At 39.8% G+C, this 17164-nt stretch overlaps 2 protein-coding genes across 2 annotated transcripts in view; both read right to left on the reverse strand.

Moving 5' to 3' along the window:
* Nucleotides 1-4370, reverse strand: part of spef1 (sperm flagellar 1) — a 6999-nt gene extending 2629 nt beyond the window's left edge. Inside the window, exons 1-4 of the mRNA XM_061039665.1 lie at nucleotides 3569-4370; nucleotides 3311-3422; nucleotides 1184-1340; nucleotides 963-1008 (exon numbers count right to left, since the gene is read on the reverse strand). Of these exons, the coding sequence (XP_060895648.1) occupies nucleotides 963-1008; nucleotides 1184-1340; nucleotides 3311-3422; nucleotides 3569-3677 (424 nt within the window). The 5' untranslated portion in view covers nucleotides 3678-4370. The remainder of the gene's footprint in view (nucleotides 1-962; nucleotides 1009-1183; nucleotides 1341-3310; nucleotides 3423-3568) is intronic.
* Nucleotides 4371-4515: 145 nt separating this feature from the next.
* On the reverse strand, nucleotides 4516-17129 carry adam8a (ADAM metallopeptidase domain 8a). The gene is made up of 25 exons (XM_061039662.1): nucleotides 17008-17129; nucleotides 16767-16879; nucleotides 16575-16648; nucleotides 16368-16446; nucleotides 15385-15461; nucleotides 14867-15098; nucleotides 13703-13780; nucleotides 13491-13559; nucleotides 12792-12961; nucleotides 11586-11667; nucleotides 11080-11222; nucleotides 10802-10979; nucleotides 10099-10188; nucleotides 9738-9933; nucleotides 9539-9620; nucleotides 9245-9425; nucleotides 8734-8820; nucleotides 8267-8351; nucleotides 6925-7036; nucleotides 6631-6829; nucleotides 5994-6041; nucleotides 5835-5891; nucleotides 5665-5715; nucleotides 5481-5561; nucleotides 4516-4818 (listed from the first exon to the last, which is right to left on the reverse strand). The coding sequence occupies exons 1-25, from the start codon at nucleotides 17051-17053 to the stop codon at nucleotides 4774-4776; spliced, it is 2655 nt and encodes an 884-aa protein (XP_060895645.1). The 5' UTR covers nucleotides 17054-17129; the 3' UTR covers nucleotides 4516-4773.
* Nucleotides 17130-17164: the final 35 nt, after the last annotated feature.

Below are 17164 nucleotides of genomic sequence, written 5' to 3' on the forward strand. Positions count from 1 at the left end.
CTCTGCGACAGATTGGCATTCACTGAGACGTGTTACAGAGAAAAACTCTATCAGGAGATAAGGCAGGAAGTAGATAAGACCTTGGGAAACATGAATGTAAGAGGCATAAAGAGTCATCAAAAAAAATCCTCTACGACACACAAAAATCCTAAATATGCTGATTTTAAGTGTGTCATCCTAGCAGCAGATAAAACATTTAAAACATGTCTAAAATTACAACCACTTCCTTCTATGTGCTAAAAAAAAAACCCACATTTTTGACTGTGAAGCTTCAGTCAGGGTTACAGACTGACTGTGTCAGCTAATAAACTCCACAGATGACACAAACATGAGTTTAAAGTCAAAACACAGTCATCATATTCTTGTTAATTCAGCGCTCTTGGTTTCTCTATATTCAGCTGGTTTCCTTATTTGTACTATTTCAATCTTCTTCTTGTCAGACGTTATGAAGAATGCTCCCTGTTCTCTGTCCGGGGATCTGGTGTGGCAGACATATTTAAAATAAATCCAGTTACGTGTATTGAGCTGCTGTGGTGCTTTTCTCTGCTCAGATCTGTGTTCTGCCATAACTTCATGTTCTCTTAAAAAATGACTTTGCTTTCCTCATGGGTTTCCAGCAGTAGGTGTGTCTCTGTCTGTTAGTGTGTGTGTGTGAGTATGAGTTTTATATGTGCACTGTAGCAGGAATAGTTCAGGGGAAAATAAGACCTGTTTAAGTGTGTACAGTAACGTGTGTGTTGTTTGGGTTGGTGCAGCTTATTCGATAAAACATAATGTTTGAACTTGTTTGTTTATTTGTTTAGTGCTTTATTCCTCTACTTGGTTTTCTGTGAGGCAGAAGGAGTTAACCTCTGTTTGCTCTACAAATGACATTGAATTGAATTAAATCAAGAACATGCATTGCACACACTATGTTTGGTGATAAAGACATAAAAACGTATGTAAAGGAATTTCTACTCTACCTGTATGATGTTTGTCCTGGTTCTTGTGGTCATAGTATTCCAAATCCTTCATTAAAAAAAAAAAAAAACATGATTGAAAATGTGATTGTTTTTAGAGTGATGATATCTCTTTCACTGGATGCCAAAGGCAGCTTTATGATTTGCATGGGAGAGAGATAACCACTGACTTGAACATTTTATAACAAGTAGAACATGCATGGAATGACTTTGCATAAACATACATTACAGATAAGCACATTCTCTGCAGGGTGCTCCAGTTTCTTGTCTATCTTGTCCCTGAGGGCGCTCAGTACAGGCTCTATCACTCCTGCAGTGCTCAGTACAATCCTCCTCCCTGTCTCCTCTGGCACCAGAAAGTTCAGCTTGGAAAACACCTTCCTGTCCACAGAAAACAGTAAATAAATTAATAATAAGCACACATGTTTCCAATTGACAGAAGTAGACACAATAGGGGTAACAGAATAGAAGTGATTTAAATGTTGATTACAAACACCATAAGCACCAATGTGTTTACAGAGAACACCCATAAATCTGTAGCTGGCAGTGCGCCACATCTTTGTCCAGGGAGACGATGAGTGGGTGTTTGGTTCTCAGGACCAGATGCAGAGGCCCGTCGCAACCCTCAGAAAATGTTTTGCTTCAAGGTTTGAAATAAAATTTTACTGGAAAGCAATAATTTACCAAACTTTTTTTTTTTTTCAACTTTCTGTTGAGCATTTGTTAGTGGCAGCGCTGGTGTTTACTATACAAATGTTTTAAAATGTGGTATATTCGAAATGATAAATATTGGTATAATTATAGTAGGCTTACGCACCTTAACTGCCTCTGCTTTATCTGTGTCTCATGCACTACATCTCTTTATTCTATCCTTTCTATTTCAGTATTCATACAGTTCTGGTTACTTTATTCCTGTTGTTTCTTATCCATCATTGCACTACGGTCACTTTATTTATCTCATTTTTACCTTTACAGTTATATTGTTTATATTAGTTCTGTTGTTCCATTATTCACCATGCACCTTATTAACAAACCAACTGGGAAGAACCACCTGGTGTTAAATGTAACAAAGACCAAGGAAATGGTGGTGGACTTTAGGAGGGACAGGCCTGAGCTAAGCACCATCTCTATCCTTGGGGATGAGGTGCAGGTGGTGGAGTGCTATAAATACTTGGGGGTGCACATGAACAATAAACTGGACTGGAAGCACCACACAGAGGCCGTCGACAAGAAGGGTCAGAGCAGACTCTACTTCTTGAGGAAGCTTAGGTCTTTTAATGTGTGTAGCAAAATGTTATCCATATTTTATCAGACTGTTGTGGCAAGTGCCATTTTCTTTTCTTTGCAGCCGTCTGTTGGGGCAGCAGCATCAGGGCTCGTGACTCTAAAAAGCTTAACAAGCTGATTAGGAGGGCTGGCTCTGTGCTGGGGTCTGCTGTGGAGCCCCTGGAGGTGGTGATGGGGAGAAGGATGATACAGAAACTGTTGAACATTATGGACAATAACATGCATCCCTTACACAATCTCGTGTGTCAACAAAAGAGTGTTTTTAGCGGGAGGCTACGGCAGCTAAACTGCAAAAAGGACAGATTTAAAAATACTTTTTTACCTACTGCAATTCCATTTTATAACGACTCCCCTCTAAGTAAGGACAGGAGACATTTAAACTTTTAAACTTTAGCCTGAGTTGCATATATCATATATCAAACTGTATTGTGGGCTCATGTTTTTTTGTATGGGTGGGATATGTATGTATATATGTGTTGTGTTGTGTGGCTGCTGGAACACCTAAATTTCCCTGCTAGGATGAATAAAGTATATCTTATCTTATCTTATTTAGTATTTAGTATTTAGCCTACCTGCACATAGCTCTGTACATATATATATATATTTATTTCTCGTTTACTGCACATAGTTATGGTTACATCTGTTTACATCTGTTAGTCTGATCACTGTCCACTTATATCTACTCCTTTATATTTTGTATTTTTAAGTTAAGTCTAAGCTTTAAGTTGTATTTAAATTGACACTTTATATTTAGGTTAAAATGTTTCGTACTTGCACTGTTGTTAATTTACTGCTCTGTGTGCCTTTGAATTGCCCCCCCGGGGACAAATAAAGTTTTTTGAATTGAATTGAATTACTGTAGTATGTGCATAAATACTGATCATTGCCTAACTTGACTATGACTAAATCATAAAATCCAGACATTGTATTAAATTAAGTGCCACTTGGTTGAGACTTACCATCTATGACAGAGAACACATGTTGTGCCCTTTATTAAGTTCCCAGTCTATAAGTGCACATGCAGTTTAAATAAACAAATAAAAAAACATAATTGATTGTCTTGCCTGTTGAGAAGGTTCCAGTTACTGAGCTTCTGCTGAGTGGAGTTTGCAGGAATATAGTTGTGCAGGTCGACAAGCTTTGGGAAGAAATGTTTGACAACCTCTGCAGCCATCACTACAGAGGAGTCAGGGGAGATAAACAAACAGACACAAGAGGAGAAAGTAGATTAAACAGAGGTCATTTTTACTCCTGCTGTTTATTATGTTTATTTAAACCTGCATGTGGATTGTTAGCTAATCTAAACAGCTAATTTAACAAACCTCCATCACTGAAGTCTCGGGTGATGTTTCTTTTGGGCCGGGAAAGAGGGATTTTGTCTATCCACGCGTATAAATCCTGCAGTTCCTCTTCAGTCAGTTCTCGATCCATTTTTTTTTTCTTAATGCTACATCTGTTTTTTTGAGGAAAGTTTGTGAAGCTCCAAACTCTCTGACAGAGCAAGTTAGCTTGTTAGCTTCCCCCCCACCACCGAGAACTGGTTGTTTGGAGCGTTGCTAGGCGACCGCTGATACAAAAAAAAAAAAATATATATATATAGTCCACGCCGGTTAATGGCTTTCCAGGTGAAGAGACGTACAAAATTGCACCATTTCTTTTTTTTTTATGATTCATTTTTATTGTAAGCTCAATCTTACAGAATAAAGAAGAAATCTCAATAAATAAGAGGAAAATACATTTGAAAAAAAATAATTTCAAAGTTCTCAGGAAAGGAAACAATCATTGGCATTATCAGGCGAGAAGTGTGTGATCATGTCTGCTGCATAGAAAATGTAATATAAAATACCTTGAAGACAAAAACAAGTAGCCTATCGAGTCAACATACAAAAAAAACCCAAAGAAACTGCATGTAGGCCTACTTCAGTCTGACAAAGTCAAGCATACCTAAATTAGTACGACAAAAAGTTGAGAAGAAGTCGCAACATTTGTGGTTTATTCCTTAATAAGAAAATCTGTAAAGTGCCCAAGTTGGTGCAATATCTTTAAAATCCCTTAACAACATTATTTCTTGAAAAAGCAGTACCAAAACAACGTGAAAGGATAGTAACAGTTGGTAAAACAGTTACAGCATTAATAGTGCAATAGCCTTGTAAAGTCTTCACATATTCAAGGATCAAGGCAGAGACACATTTCCCTTAAAAGAAAAAACAAATATCATCATGGCAGCAGAGCCATTTGTCATATACGAAGCACAGACGTGCGGTCTGTCAATCATGGCTTCAGGTTTTCATCAGCATACTGAAGGCTTACATAAGCAAGACACAGACGGCGGTAATCTTCAGGGAGATGATAACTGACAGAAAAGCTCCATCACTTATTATTGCCGACCCTTCAGTGGATCCCATCTCCACTTTAGAAACAGACAAGTGTCTCCTGAGAGGATCTTTAGGTTCTTCTCAGTGGGACGACAGCAGTGTTTGCCGTCAGAGGATCTTGGCGTTTACATCAGGCTGAATTACTCCCTCTGTCATCTTGGCCTGCCGGGGGGCATCAGGGCAGCTCTGCCTGCAAGCTAAAAAAAAAACAAACAAGAAGGTTACAGTTACTAATGTGTTATCTGTCTCTTAGGGTGCATTCATACCTAGGCCGTCTGGTCCGTTTAAAACGAACAAACAATTTAACGACTACTGGAGAGAAGCTAGAGCCAGAATTAGAATAAACATGATCAGAGTGTTCGGTATGTTTATGACGTTTACGATTTCAAGAACTATTTTATGTGGTCGACATGTTTTTTTTTCCTTTTTCTTTTGAACTTTGTGTTTAGTGGTGTTGCTTTAGTTGTCCATTTTTGCTCTAACTATATTGTTTTGTTGCACCATGCAGGTATACAAAGTTTTGATATCTACAAAAGAACTTAAAAGTACAATTGTTGTAAAGCTGTGGTTGTATTGAATGCCCTCTAAAAAGTACCCAAAAGAACAAAGAAATCACTCAGTCACTGCATGCTTTTTTCTCTCCCAGCAACACAACCCAAAAGTCCACTAGTTACATTTACTGACTCACTAACACTGAGCCACCGCTTGGTCATTACACTGCTATGTTGGAAGAATATCCAAAACCGCAGACCTCTCTGAAAAACGTGAGTGCCCTGAATAAAATAAGGAATGTCTGAATGCCAGGATTTGGAGGACTTTTAGGAGAGTCTGACGGCCGTCTGAATATCTGAATACACACCAGGATAGTATGAGGCAGAGGAGACGGCGCTGCAGAGGGCTTCGGCTTCACTGGGGGCATGGGCGGCTTAGGCTTCGAGATCTAAGAGGAGCAGATGTTCAGGTTACAGACACAGAGGTTTAGCAGTTATACTTTAAACCCATTAAGAGGTCAAATAAGTTGAAATGTTATGCACATCACTCACCGGTTTAGTTGCAAGTGGTGGCAGGGGTCTTGAGGGAGGAAGTGGCTTACTCTGACAAAGAAGACACAAAAACTACATTAAGACACTGAATATGTTGTTTAATGAGGAAAAAAACAAGATATTACTTTTAAGAATATAATAAATATTGTTCAATGATATGTGCAATTTACCTCAGTGTAGACTGGCTTGCTTGAAATGTTTGTTTGCTGCATAAAGGGCCTTATAACCTAAAGAAAAACATGAATTTAATGATTAAAATACTTTAGACGCAACTTTAAATACAAATACTGTAACATTTAAAATTAAGACGAAACAGCGACTCAAACTACCTGCTGCATCTTGGACGGCTGAGGTACTGCTCCAGATTTCTTTGGTGGCTGTGAGGGGACAAAAACAGAGAACGGTGATTGAAAAATCATGACTCAGCTTTTTTGCAGCTTACTGGATTAAAAAGACTCATGATTAAAAGATGATTTATTCTAAATATTGAACTGTCAAATAAAGTACACAATAAAAAAGAATATAAAGACGGGAGTATTTGAGACGATGGTGACAAATACAATAAATAAAAACAATGGGTAACATTGGATCCAAGGTGCTCTCAGGTAGTCGGTGTGTGGTTTAGAAAAAAAGTATTAAAATAACTAAATGCACTTGATGTTTTTTTATTTCTTTACAGACTTTTTATCCTCTTTGCCAAGACAGATCCTCTTTATCATTTTCTAAAGGCTGGTCCCTTATAGTTTTATTTAGTTTGCTTATTTATTTATCAGTCTGTTTGTTATTAGTATTTCTTGAAATATTTTCTCGCTTTTATTGTTGTCTATCTGTTGTTTCTTTTACTGACAAACCAATTGTCCAAAGGGGGATAGGTAAAGTGGTTTGAACTAAACTGAATGAAATGACTAAAGGGTTGAAATGTACAGTGAGAGTGCATCTCTTCACTCTGCTTAAATGAACGCTCACCTCTGGAGCTGCTCTGCTGGGCTTCAGCGCTCCGGTTTGGGGTTTAGCAGAAGCGGAGCTCAGAGGTTTGCAGACCTGAGATGCTGAAGACTCCACAAATATGGGCTTGCTGATCTGCGTGGACCCGACCCGAGGGCTGCTGCGAGTGCTGCTGGACCGAAACACGGGGTTGAATTGTCCTGAGGTAGATTGGCGGCGTCTGTGAAGAAACGCACACAGAATCCAAAGTTAAAGAGCGACAGGATTGAAAGTTTGATCTCTGTGGTGAAATGTGGAATCACTTTTTTTCTGTACCTCTTTGAAGGTCGCCTTTTTTTCATGCAGCACATCAGACCCCCGATAACCCCAACCAAGAGCAGGAGACAGCCAATCGCAAGAGACACAGCTAACGCCACCGGACCTGCATCTGCACACACACACACACACACACACACACACACACACACATGCACACATATTCATTATGATAATGTATTTTCATTACCTGAGATAGGAAGTAACAGAGCACAAATACTTTGGACTCAGGTTGTTTTCAAGTTTCTATACTCCTCATACTCCTCATACTCCTCTAACAACTTTTTACTTTAAAGGTCACATACTGTGCAAAATAAACATTACCATGTTTTTTAAACACTAATATGTGTGCCTAGACTGTCTTCAAATCCCCCAATGATGAGAAAAGTCCATCCTTTACCACTTTTGCCTGCTCCACTTTTCAGAAAATGTGTGCTCAAACAGGCTGTTTGCAGATTTACCCTTCATGACATCACAAAGGGCAGTAACCCCTCCCCCAGGTGGGTGACACTCCCACAGCTAAGTGTTAGTTCTGCCCTCTGAGTCTGCATCTCAACGTTAACAATAAGGCAAGGAGTGAGAAAGCCTGCGCCATCTAAGCCCTTCTAGAGGGGGCGTGGTCAAACACAGCTCACTTGAACTTAAAGCTGCAGACACAGGAACAGCCTGTTCTGAGCAGGGCTGAAATAGAGCCATCTCCCCAACATCAACAGCAATTTCAAACCCAGGGAAATGGATGATAACACATACAGGTGAAGATTCCTTGCTATCCATCAGTGCAAATCATGCTTGACTACATTTAAAATGTTAAAATAACATTAAAGACGTAACAAGACAAAATGCACAAAATGAAAAGTTCCTCAGGGGATTGCTTTCTGTACTTTTTCTCTCTCAGTTAAATTGTGAGGTTTTATCAGTACTTCTACCTCTACTAGAGTCTGTATTAATTCTTTGTATTAAGCTTTTTAACTTGAATATCTGTGCTTCTACTTGACTAAAGAATGTGGGTACTTTTGCCAGCTCTATTTGTTGCTTGAGGACGAGCATTTGGCAACATACGTCACCTGCTCAGGAAACAGAACGATCTGTGTAATGCCATTACTGCATTTGACTAACAGGGGAATTCCATCATATCAGTGTCTGTTTGTGCTCGTCAGAACAGAGCGCAATTGTTTCAGAGTCCATGAGAAGTCTCTGCTTCAAGTATTAAATCTTGGTGAGAAACAGAGACGCAGTGTAAAGTGTGGTCATTTAGGAGGTCAGACAGATAAAGAGGCAGGCACACAGATGATGACCGTCAGCGCTCACATCTGTGGACAGACAAGCATGACATGTGCCGTACCTTCAAGCAGCTCTGACTGCGGCACGTCACAGTAAGGCGGGGCCCAGCCGGGATTGCAGTGACACTTCCTCTCATGGTTACAAACCTGCAGGAGATGGCACACCCACAGTCAGTGTCAAATCAATTTCACATCACATTAACAACATGTACTCTTTAAAAACAGAAAGAAAAGTGTGTGAGAATATTTCTTGTTTTGTATTTTTATTGATTTATCATTTACTCCTCTTTGTGTTTCTTTTCTTTTTTTACAAATGAAAAAAAGGGACACATATTTATTCACACGTAAATACCCCCTATTTTTGTTATTTTATTTGTTTGTGTGTTTGTGTTTCTTCATGTATTTTGATATCCGTTGTTGTACTACACTACGGATTCATCATCTGCTTCTTCTGTGTTTGCTCTCGAATGCCACAGTCGGTAACGTTCCTTGCTCAGCTGCAGTATTTTAAGGTGAACATGTTTCTTACCCCGTTGTTGTTGCATTTGGCTGAACAGTCATCTGTGCCGTACACTTTGATGTTTCTGATGTCTTGACACCGTTGGTCGTAGCACACCTGAAAGACAGATAAAGACACAGTAAGGACACTGACACCGTTCACAAATATGGAGGTTTTGTTCAAGCTAACAGCAACATGAGCCGCATTTCCACCAAAAGCACCAGGGATTATTAGTCTATGGAGCTTTTTCCCGTCCAAGTAATTAGACATTTAAGTTATCTGATTTCCCCCCTCGATTCTTGAAGATGAGACATATTCGTCTCTTGACATATGTACAAGTCATGCCTCTTGATAACAGCTTAAAAGATGATAAACCCAAACTAGTTGAATCAAGGAGAACTGCCTTAGTTCCTTGGAGCGGGGGCCTTTTGGGAATTCAATTAGATCCTGCTTCCTACAGTGGAAACAAACTGAGGACTTCTCAAAGCCCCTGGGTAAAGTTGGGTTAATGCAGCTTTGAAGCTTGCAATAGTTTTCTCACCATGTTGTTGCCACACTTGGTGCCAGTGGGCACCTTGGGCAGATCTGGCGGGTAGTTATCTTCAGGTTTCATAGTGACCTCATTGCAGATGGCTCCATTTGCTAAATGTGAAAAGGACTTCCTGGATGTCACAGGAAACTCATAACCTCCGGTACAAAAAAGCGTCCCACAGGATTGATCCCTGCGAACCAAAAAAAAAACAAAGCGTTAATCACAAAAAACAACAACACTGAAACGGAAAAAACTGGTTACAAATATTGCTGTTGAACTATTTGTTGTCTTTTGATTACATACTGGCTTGAACATCTCTGGCTGAACAGCGTCTTCCTGCAGTTTGCATTCTTGTAAAAACAAGCATCTGCCGCCACTTCAGCATCTAAACACAGTCAGAAGAGACAAGATGGCTGCAGATAAATAAAAAAAAAAGGCCTCGAGGTATCTTACACAACAAAACTTCTCAGCTAAACTGTCTCTGTTTTTTTGTTTTTTTTACCTGGGCCCCAAAGTCTCTTGCAGTGTTCCTGTCTGGATGGACACTGTCCATTGTAGCAGTATCCTTTCCCCCGATTGCATGGCCCTCCATTCTGGGTGTAGGAGTCAGCTGGGCAGGAGGCGGAGAAGCCAGTGCAGTATTCTGTGAGGTCACAGTCTCCTGCCTTTGGTCTGCAGACGCTGCCAGTTTGTTTCAGCTGCAGAGCGGAGACAAACACAGATGGTGATGTACCGACTACTGAAGTATGTACACTCACAGACGGCGGCCAGACGGCTCAGTCAGACGGTGTCTAGCTTTATGGTAACACATTTAGCATCAGTGGGATTTCATGCATCCAGAAAGAATAGTGATTATTACTCACTTGGCACTTGTGGCAGCACTCTCCCTCTGCACACGCGGCTCCTGCTTTCAGTTTGCAGGTGGTGGCGTTACAGCAGGGATTCTTACATTCCTGTGAGATAGTGAGAGCAGTGCAGAATATTACAATCCAGTCTGCTTTCTGTTCTAAAGTATTGTCCCTTCTGCACAGATGGGCAGTAAAAGTGGTACTTATACTTCTTCAATGTACTTCAGCAGAGTTTTCAGATTTCACTTTAACATTTTTTTTTTTTGATGAACCTCCTGAGTTTTAACACAAATATCTGTACTTTAGCACCTAACATTTTAAAAAGAGTCACATCATCTTGAACATATGATAATTAATTAGTTGATCATTTGTATTTAGAATCATTACAAGCCAACTTTGCAACAACAAAACTTTACATTTTAGCCAAATTGGGACTACAAAAAAGACAATGGCTTGGTGTCCATGCACAACAGATATAACATTAAGAAAACCAGATAAAAGATTTACCAATTAAAATAAACGGCAGACATATGTGTCATAGAGGAGGCATAGTGTTTGTGACCAACAGGGAGAGCTTGTGGCAGCATAAATGAAAGTGAACCAGAAACAAACACAATGATGTCATCTGTAAGTTTTGATACTTCTACTTGGGAAAATGTGAAAGTGTGTACTTTTGTCATCTTCAGCTATATGATAAAGTCTAATGTATGTGATATACCTCTGCAGTGCCACAGTCGCACTCCTCTCCGGGCTCCAGGAAGGCGTTCCCGCACACCGGCCCTCCGTAGATGCGATCAGTAGAGGGAGAATCCAGCAGACAGAAGGGGTCGACCTCGTCCAAGAACCTGCTGAGCTGCTGCTGACTGCAGCTGCTGAACTGTTCTGGATACACAACGCTGGAAGGAGAAGGCGCACGAAAGAGAATACCATTAGCTTTATTCTAGATTTAATGATTGTTTTCTTTTTTTTTACGTGCAGGTGAGAAACCGAGCCTACCCGACACTTTCGGACATGATGCAGCCTCTTTTGGATGTTAAGGAGCCGCAGACGCAGTTTTCAGTGTCATGGGACAAGCCCAGGTTGTGACCCATCTCGTGTGCAATAGTAGAGGCCACTCCTATTGCGTTAGAGTTATGGTCCTGTATGAACAGCAGGTATAGTTATACACACATCATGTAGATACAGGGCAAATCAGATCAACAGGATCAGCAAAAAAGAGAAAGCCCACACGACCAACACATGTTCAAAGTTTTTTTTTTTTTTTTTTTTAAGATTTATTTTTGGTGCTTTTTGGGCCTTTAATGGAGAGATGGAGTTGGATCTTTTAAATATTAACCTGACCAAAGAATTGTTAAACGTGGTAAGTGTGCAGAGTTTCCTTTTTTTTGTTGATCCCGATTGTACATTAAAACAAAGATGAAGTAAGGTAAGGTAAGGTTCCTTCTCTGTCTACATGTTTACACATACGTTTTAAATGTATTAACAAATAAAAGTGTCTTTACCTCATTGACAGCTCCAGAGTTAGACGTGCACATGGCGTTTGTGTTTGCTAAGCCGACAGTAGAACCATCAAAGTCCACACCTCTGAACGGAGAAGAGAAACAGTGTTTACACACACACACACCAGCTCCGACAGTTTGTCAGACCCACAAACAGTTACAGTGCATGTTTTCTGTCGCTGTGGGGAAACATGTCGGGGACTTGAAAGCATCACAGATTTATCTTTCTCTGCTGTAGTACTTATTAATAAAAAAGAACACAATAAAAAAACAAACATCAATGAACATGGAAGCTGAGAATCAAAAACCAACCACAACCACTAATTACACATATTGCAGCATACCCACATTGCATGATCTGAAAAAGCACTGATGAGTGATGAAAGATAGGCACACCATGAAGCGGTTACCCAACCCCTAAAGCCTCAAGAAACATTATTAAAGTTTATTTGAAGGTTGGTGTAAATATGTTTTTTAAACGGTTGTGATCGCTTGTGATCATTCCTCTTTATAACCCTCATGGCAGTCTGAACCAGAAGAGCGAGCTTAGATTTGACCTGTGCAGAAAAGCTCGTCATACCACGCTGACCATCCTGACCAACAACTTTCAATCAAGCTTTCAATCCTCTGAACACCCTCGTAGACCCTGACATTGCGCCAAAGTAAAATCTCTGCTGCAAACGAGAAGACAAACTTTCAACGTGGACCTTCAGGCAAACAGATCATCTAAGTCATTGGTTCCCAACCTGGGGTCCGGGGCCCCATTAGGAGGGGCGGGAAAGATCTCAGGGAGGGCGCAAGGCTTTTTCTGATCTTTCATTGTCAACGTAAGATTTACACATATGAACTAAAATCATGATAACCCATGATTTAGGTAAGAACGAGTGTAGTGTAGGTCTATTCTGCCGGGATTTTAAAACGACAAATGTTAAGTTTATACCAGATAAGAGATAATTAGTAATGAAAACCATTAAAATTGTCGTTAAATTTTGAAGGGGGGGGGGGGGGGGGGCATCACTGATGTTTGAATTTCCCAGTGACCAGGGTTTGTGACCAACTCTTTGGTTTCTCTCTCATTTAAAACGAGGTATAGTCAGCATCACACCACTGCACAAGACCCTGCATCCTCGTGCAGGAGGCCGAGGGCAGCAGTGTCTTCTGTGAATTTTCTCTTTGACTTTGGAGTAGCTAAAGACAGTCGTGTCTTACGTGATGAACTGTGCGTTGTCGTGTTGAGTCCTAGGGAGGAGGTTCTGCTGGCGCCACTCGAGGAAGCGTCTGAGGGTGATCTCCGGGTTTGTGCTGACGTCCAGCTGATCTCTGTACGACCAGATGTCCAGACCGACCAACATCACGCGGATATTCAAGGGTCGATACAGCTAAAAAACAGAAGCATGAGCAGGTCAGCGGGTCAGCGGGTAACCACTCCAAAAAACTAAATGTAATGTCCTCATCTCTTACAGGAAACCAATGTTGGGTCTAGTGCTGTCTGAGGATGCAGCCATGTTGGCTCTACTCTAGCAGAGTATGCAAAGAGGATAGTGTGATATGTGTGAAAATCTTCAGCTTGGGTGTGAAGATTCACAGTTAAAGTTAGATTTTCTCACGGAGAGAACTTTTCCTTCCTTTTACTGGTCAGAGTCCAGTCAGAAAAGAACAAGTAGTATCAGCACATATTTCTTACTCGTGGCTCTGCTGCTGAAAGGAAAACACACTTAATCACTAAATTACTGGTAAAAATAGATGAAAGAATAGAAAGGTCAGGAGGTCAAATGAAAAAACGTATACTAACATAAGTGTTCACTACAAGTTGAACCTCATAATGCCCTTATTTTCCAGTCTTAGTTAGCAGCCCAAGATCATTGATTACTTCAGTTTAATCATTTTAACGACGAGACTCAAACTTACCTTGTCCACATGGTTTGTTATTTCAAGAACCCTGGCCTCTATTTTCTTCTTAGTGCCAAACTTCCTGTACTAAAAAGTGAATTAAATATGAATAAGTGATACAATTTACACCATATCAAGTACAAATCAATTGTGAAACACTTCTTTAGAGAAAAAGTGCAACTTTTTCAGACTCAGTAAGAGAGAGAGAGAGGGAAACTAAAGACTCAAACCTCGGTGTGATCGACCACAACAACCAGCTCGACGGTCCTGGGCTTCTTTGAATGGTCTTTGGTCTGAGCTCTGCTTTTCTGTGAGACACATAAAAGCAGGAAACATCGTCAGTAATTCAACTCAATGCAATACAAAAAGGCATGGACACAGGGACGTCCAGAAAACAAAAAAAATATACACAAGAGAGATTAAATATGAAGTTAGACAAGACCTACAAAGAATTCTGATAATTAAGCCGAATTATTACATAAATAATCAACAGTACTACAAGTGTATGTGCAAATATAAGTATGTTTTTATGATTAGACACAAGTTTTATAATGACAAAATACTTCTTTCCCCCTTTTTATTCCATATTTAAGATATTTTAAGCATCATTCATTTATTATTCTTATATTTCTTAAAATAACTTTAAAAACATTGTTAGAAAGGAGAATATTACCTGAAAATATCAATAAACAAATAAAATGTATAAAACAAAGTGTATGTGGAAAAATTAAGCTAAGCGCCGTTTAAGGATATTTATCATAGCTCCGTAATAAACAATGCTATGATGTAGAGCTTTAGTGTTTAAAATTAAAATTGTTTGAGCTCTAGTGACGATATAATACCAGGCACACTTTTTGATGCATAAGTAGACCTTTCTCTATAAATGATGCAAAATCATACTTGATGCTAGTTGACATGTCTAATAGTCTCTATCCCTGATTTCTATTTTTTTTAATCTTAATTTATTGTATAGAATCAAGGCGTAAGGGAAGTGCAATGCAACCCTTTTAATATTTAAATTATTCATTATGTGGCACAGATGGCCTAGTGGTACATGTATGGACGCTGTGGTCCTCTAAGCGTGTAGCCAGGGTGCGGGTCCGACCTGTGGCCCCTTTCCCTCATGACTGTTTAGCTCTCATATGTTAAAGTTTGTTTTAAAGGTAAAGGGTTTAGAATTTGTTTTTGAATGAACACAGACTTATTTAACACAGAGCTTGAATTCATCGATCCAGTTCACAGAGTTATAGTTAACTGTCTTTACCGCTCCTAACTTTTTTTTTCGGCAGGAAATTGTGTAAGAACAGAGCACGGAAAATCCTCAGACATCAGCTGAAGGCTTTACATCCTGCAGTGTGTGTATATCTGTACGTGTCCACACTGTGTGTCCTCACCAGACTGCCGAGCTTGAACAGTCCAGACGGACGAGCTCCGTGATCATAGAAAGTGGTCGTGTTTCCATGGGAACAGGAGCTCCTCTTCCTCCTCAGGTGTCTGTAGTTGTAAACGGCGTGAAGACCCTCGTCGCTGTGATCCTCAGAGCCCTGCCCCTCATCCTGTTGTCCCGCCTCAGCACCAGAGAGAGGTTCGATGAGGTACATTTGATCCTGCAGACGTACAAAGCCCCTGTGGACCACAACAAGAACTTCAGTAACTCTCAAACAGATCACAACTCGACTTATTACATTTGTTTTTATGTGACTTTGAAGTTTTCACAGCGACATGCATTTACAGACAGAGCTGTCAGCAGTCTTTGTGGTCTTTGTGATTGAGGTCACGGATGCTGGGGGACTTTGGTGTGGACACACGGTCTCTAATAGCAATTCAATTCAGAGCCCCTCTCCGGTAATGAATAATATTTTGTAATTGGAGATACTGGATGATCAAAAGAAGTACTTTAATGATTACTCACTTTATTCCTGAGCAAATTCCCACGCTGGCGGACGAGTCCTCCATGCCCACGATGTGTCCATGATAGTAGCAGTGAACCTGAACACACATCCATTATTTGTCACAGGATCCAATGAGACACTTCAAATAATTAATCACACTTTGATTATGTGGTTTATTATTCCAAGAAGACGGATTAGTACTGGATGTGTCACAGTCAACTGGAATGACCTTGTATGTCACTTCCTGTTCCACATTAGTATTAAGACCTGCAGAAAGTGTCGTCACCTCTCAAAAAGAGGAAGTTTGTGGTTTCATGCCATCCGTTACTTAGAAAAAGGTATTGCATACATTGGCCTGTTGCATACAATGAACCTTGTGTGACTTTTGAAGGTTCATAGTTAAATGATCTCGGACACTTGAGCAATAAAACACATAATCGTAGAAAAATGATTTAACCATAAGTAGGTGAAACTTCTCAAATAAAGATCTCTGTTGCACTCAACCTGTTTCTTATTAATCTCTCAAGAAGATGTGACTTTAATTTAAGACTGATGGAAAATAATCACACCAACATTATGCAGATTTGTTCAACTCAGTGCAGCCAAAAAAAATTGAACAAAACCACTGAAACTATGTGGGCAGCTGGCACTGGATATCTTTTACTTTCAACCTGTGAAGTTAGATTAATAGTTTGTTTTACATGCTAGCTGGATTTCTGACGTCTGAATCGCCCACTTCTCTGTTTTATTTAGCTATTCAAATTAAATGAATGAATGAAGTGAAACAAATGCAGGGTCTGATTTTTTTGGGACTTGGAGTACTGCATTTTGAACAAAAATCATTGGCTTTACATGTCTACACTCTTAGATTACATTAATAGAGGTACGTGTATCTGATAGACCCAGCTAACTTAACGATAGATCACATTGTCATGCCCGCTGATCATAATAATAAAGGGATTATGTTGGTGTTAGCAGTGAAAGAATATAAAGCTATACATACCCCAAGATCTGGAGTTGTTGTGACTTCTGTGCCCTCATCAGAATAATGTGTCACAGAGAAGTTTTTCCCAACAAGGTTTCTGAAAGGACAGGATTTTTTTCATTTCAGTAATAGTAATATATCCAGAAACACAACACAGCATGTCTAAAAATATATATATACTGGAAAACACTCCACAGATTAAAAAAAAAAGGAAAATTTTCTCACTTGTTCTTCTCCAGGTGCAGCGTGTAGTTCTGCCCTGCTATTGTCAAAGAGTACTGGAGTACATCAGGGTATGTCTACACACAAACACACACACACAGCAGAAGAAATTTAAATATATTCTGCAAAGGGTTGAAATGGGTGTTGTAAACAATCTAATAATACTGATAAAAAACTGTTAAGAGAGAGTGTTACCTGGTGTGAAGCAGCATCATTAATGTGAGATGAATCCTTTAGCCTCTGAGGTATCACTGATTGGTACTTTATCACATGAGGAAGAATCCTCACACTGCCGGCAAATAATATTCCTGCAAGGATACCAGGGATGTTTGATAAAGCAATAAGAAAGAAAGAAAGAAAGGAAGAAAGGAAGAAAGACAGAAAGAAAGAAAGAAAGAAAGAAAGAAAGAATCACAGAAACAAACAAAAGTCATACCCCATGAGGAGATGAAAATCCATATAAAAAATCCAGAATCTGGCATGTTGCTCTACCGGACGCTCTCTGTCATTGTGTGCTTGGCCGTCTGAGGGAAATAGTGAGGAGGCTCTTCAGCTCTCCGCCCCTCTGTGCTGTGTAATATCCTGAAAATTAC

This window comes from Labrus mixtus, chromosome 6 (genome assembly GCF_963584025.1).
Source record: "Labrus mixtus chromosome 6, fLabMix1.1, whole genome shotgun sequence".
Taxonomy (NCBI): Eukaryota; Metazoa; Chordata; class Actinopteri; order Labriformes; family Labridae; genus Labrus; species Labrus mixtus.

Coding starts and splice junctions, on each gene's coding strand:
- adam8a (XM_061039662.1), bottom strand. CDS start 17,053: ATGCCAGATTCTGGATTTTTTATATGGATTTTCATCTCCTCATGGG. Junction 9,426..9,538: donor AGCCAGAGATGTTCAAGCCA/GTATGTAATCAA, acceptor TTTGGTTCGCAG/GGATCAATCCTGTGGGACGC. Junction 8,821..9,244: donor CCAAGTGTGGCAACAACATG/GTGAGAAAACTA, acceptor TCTGTCTTTCAG/GTGTGCTACGACCAACGGTG.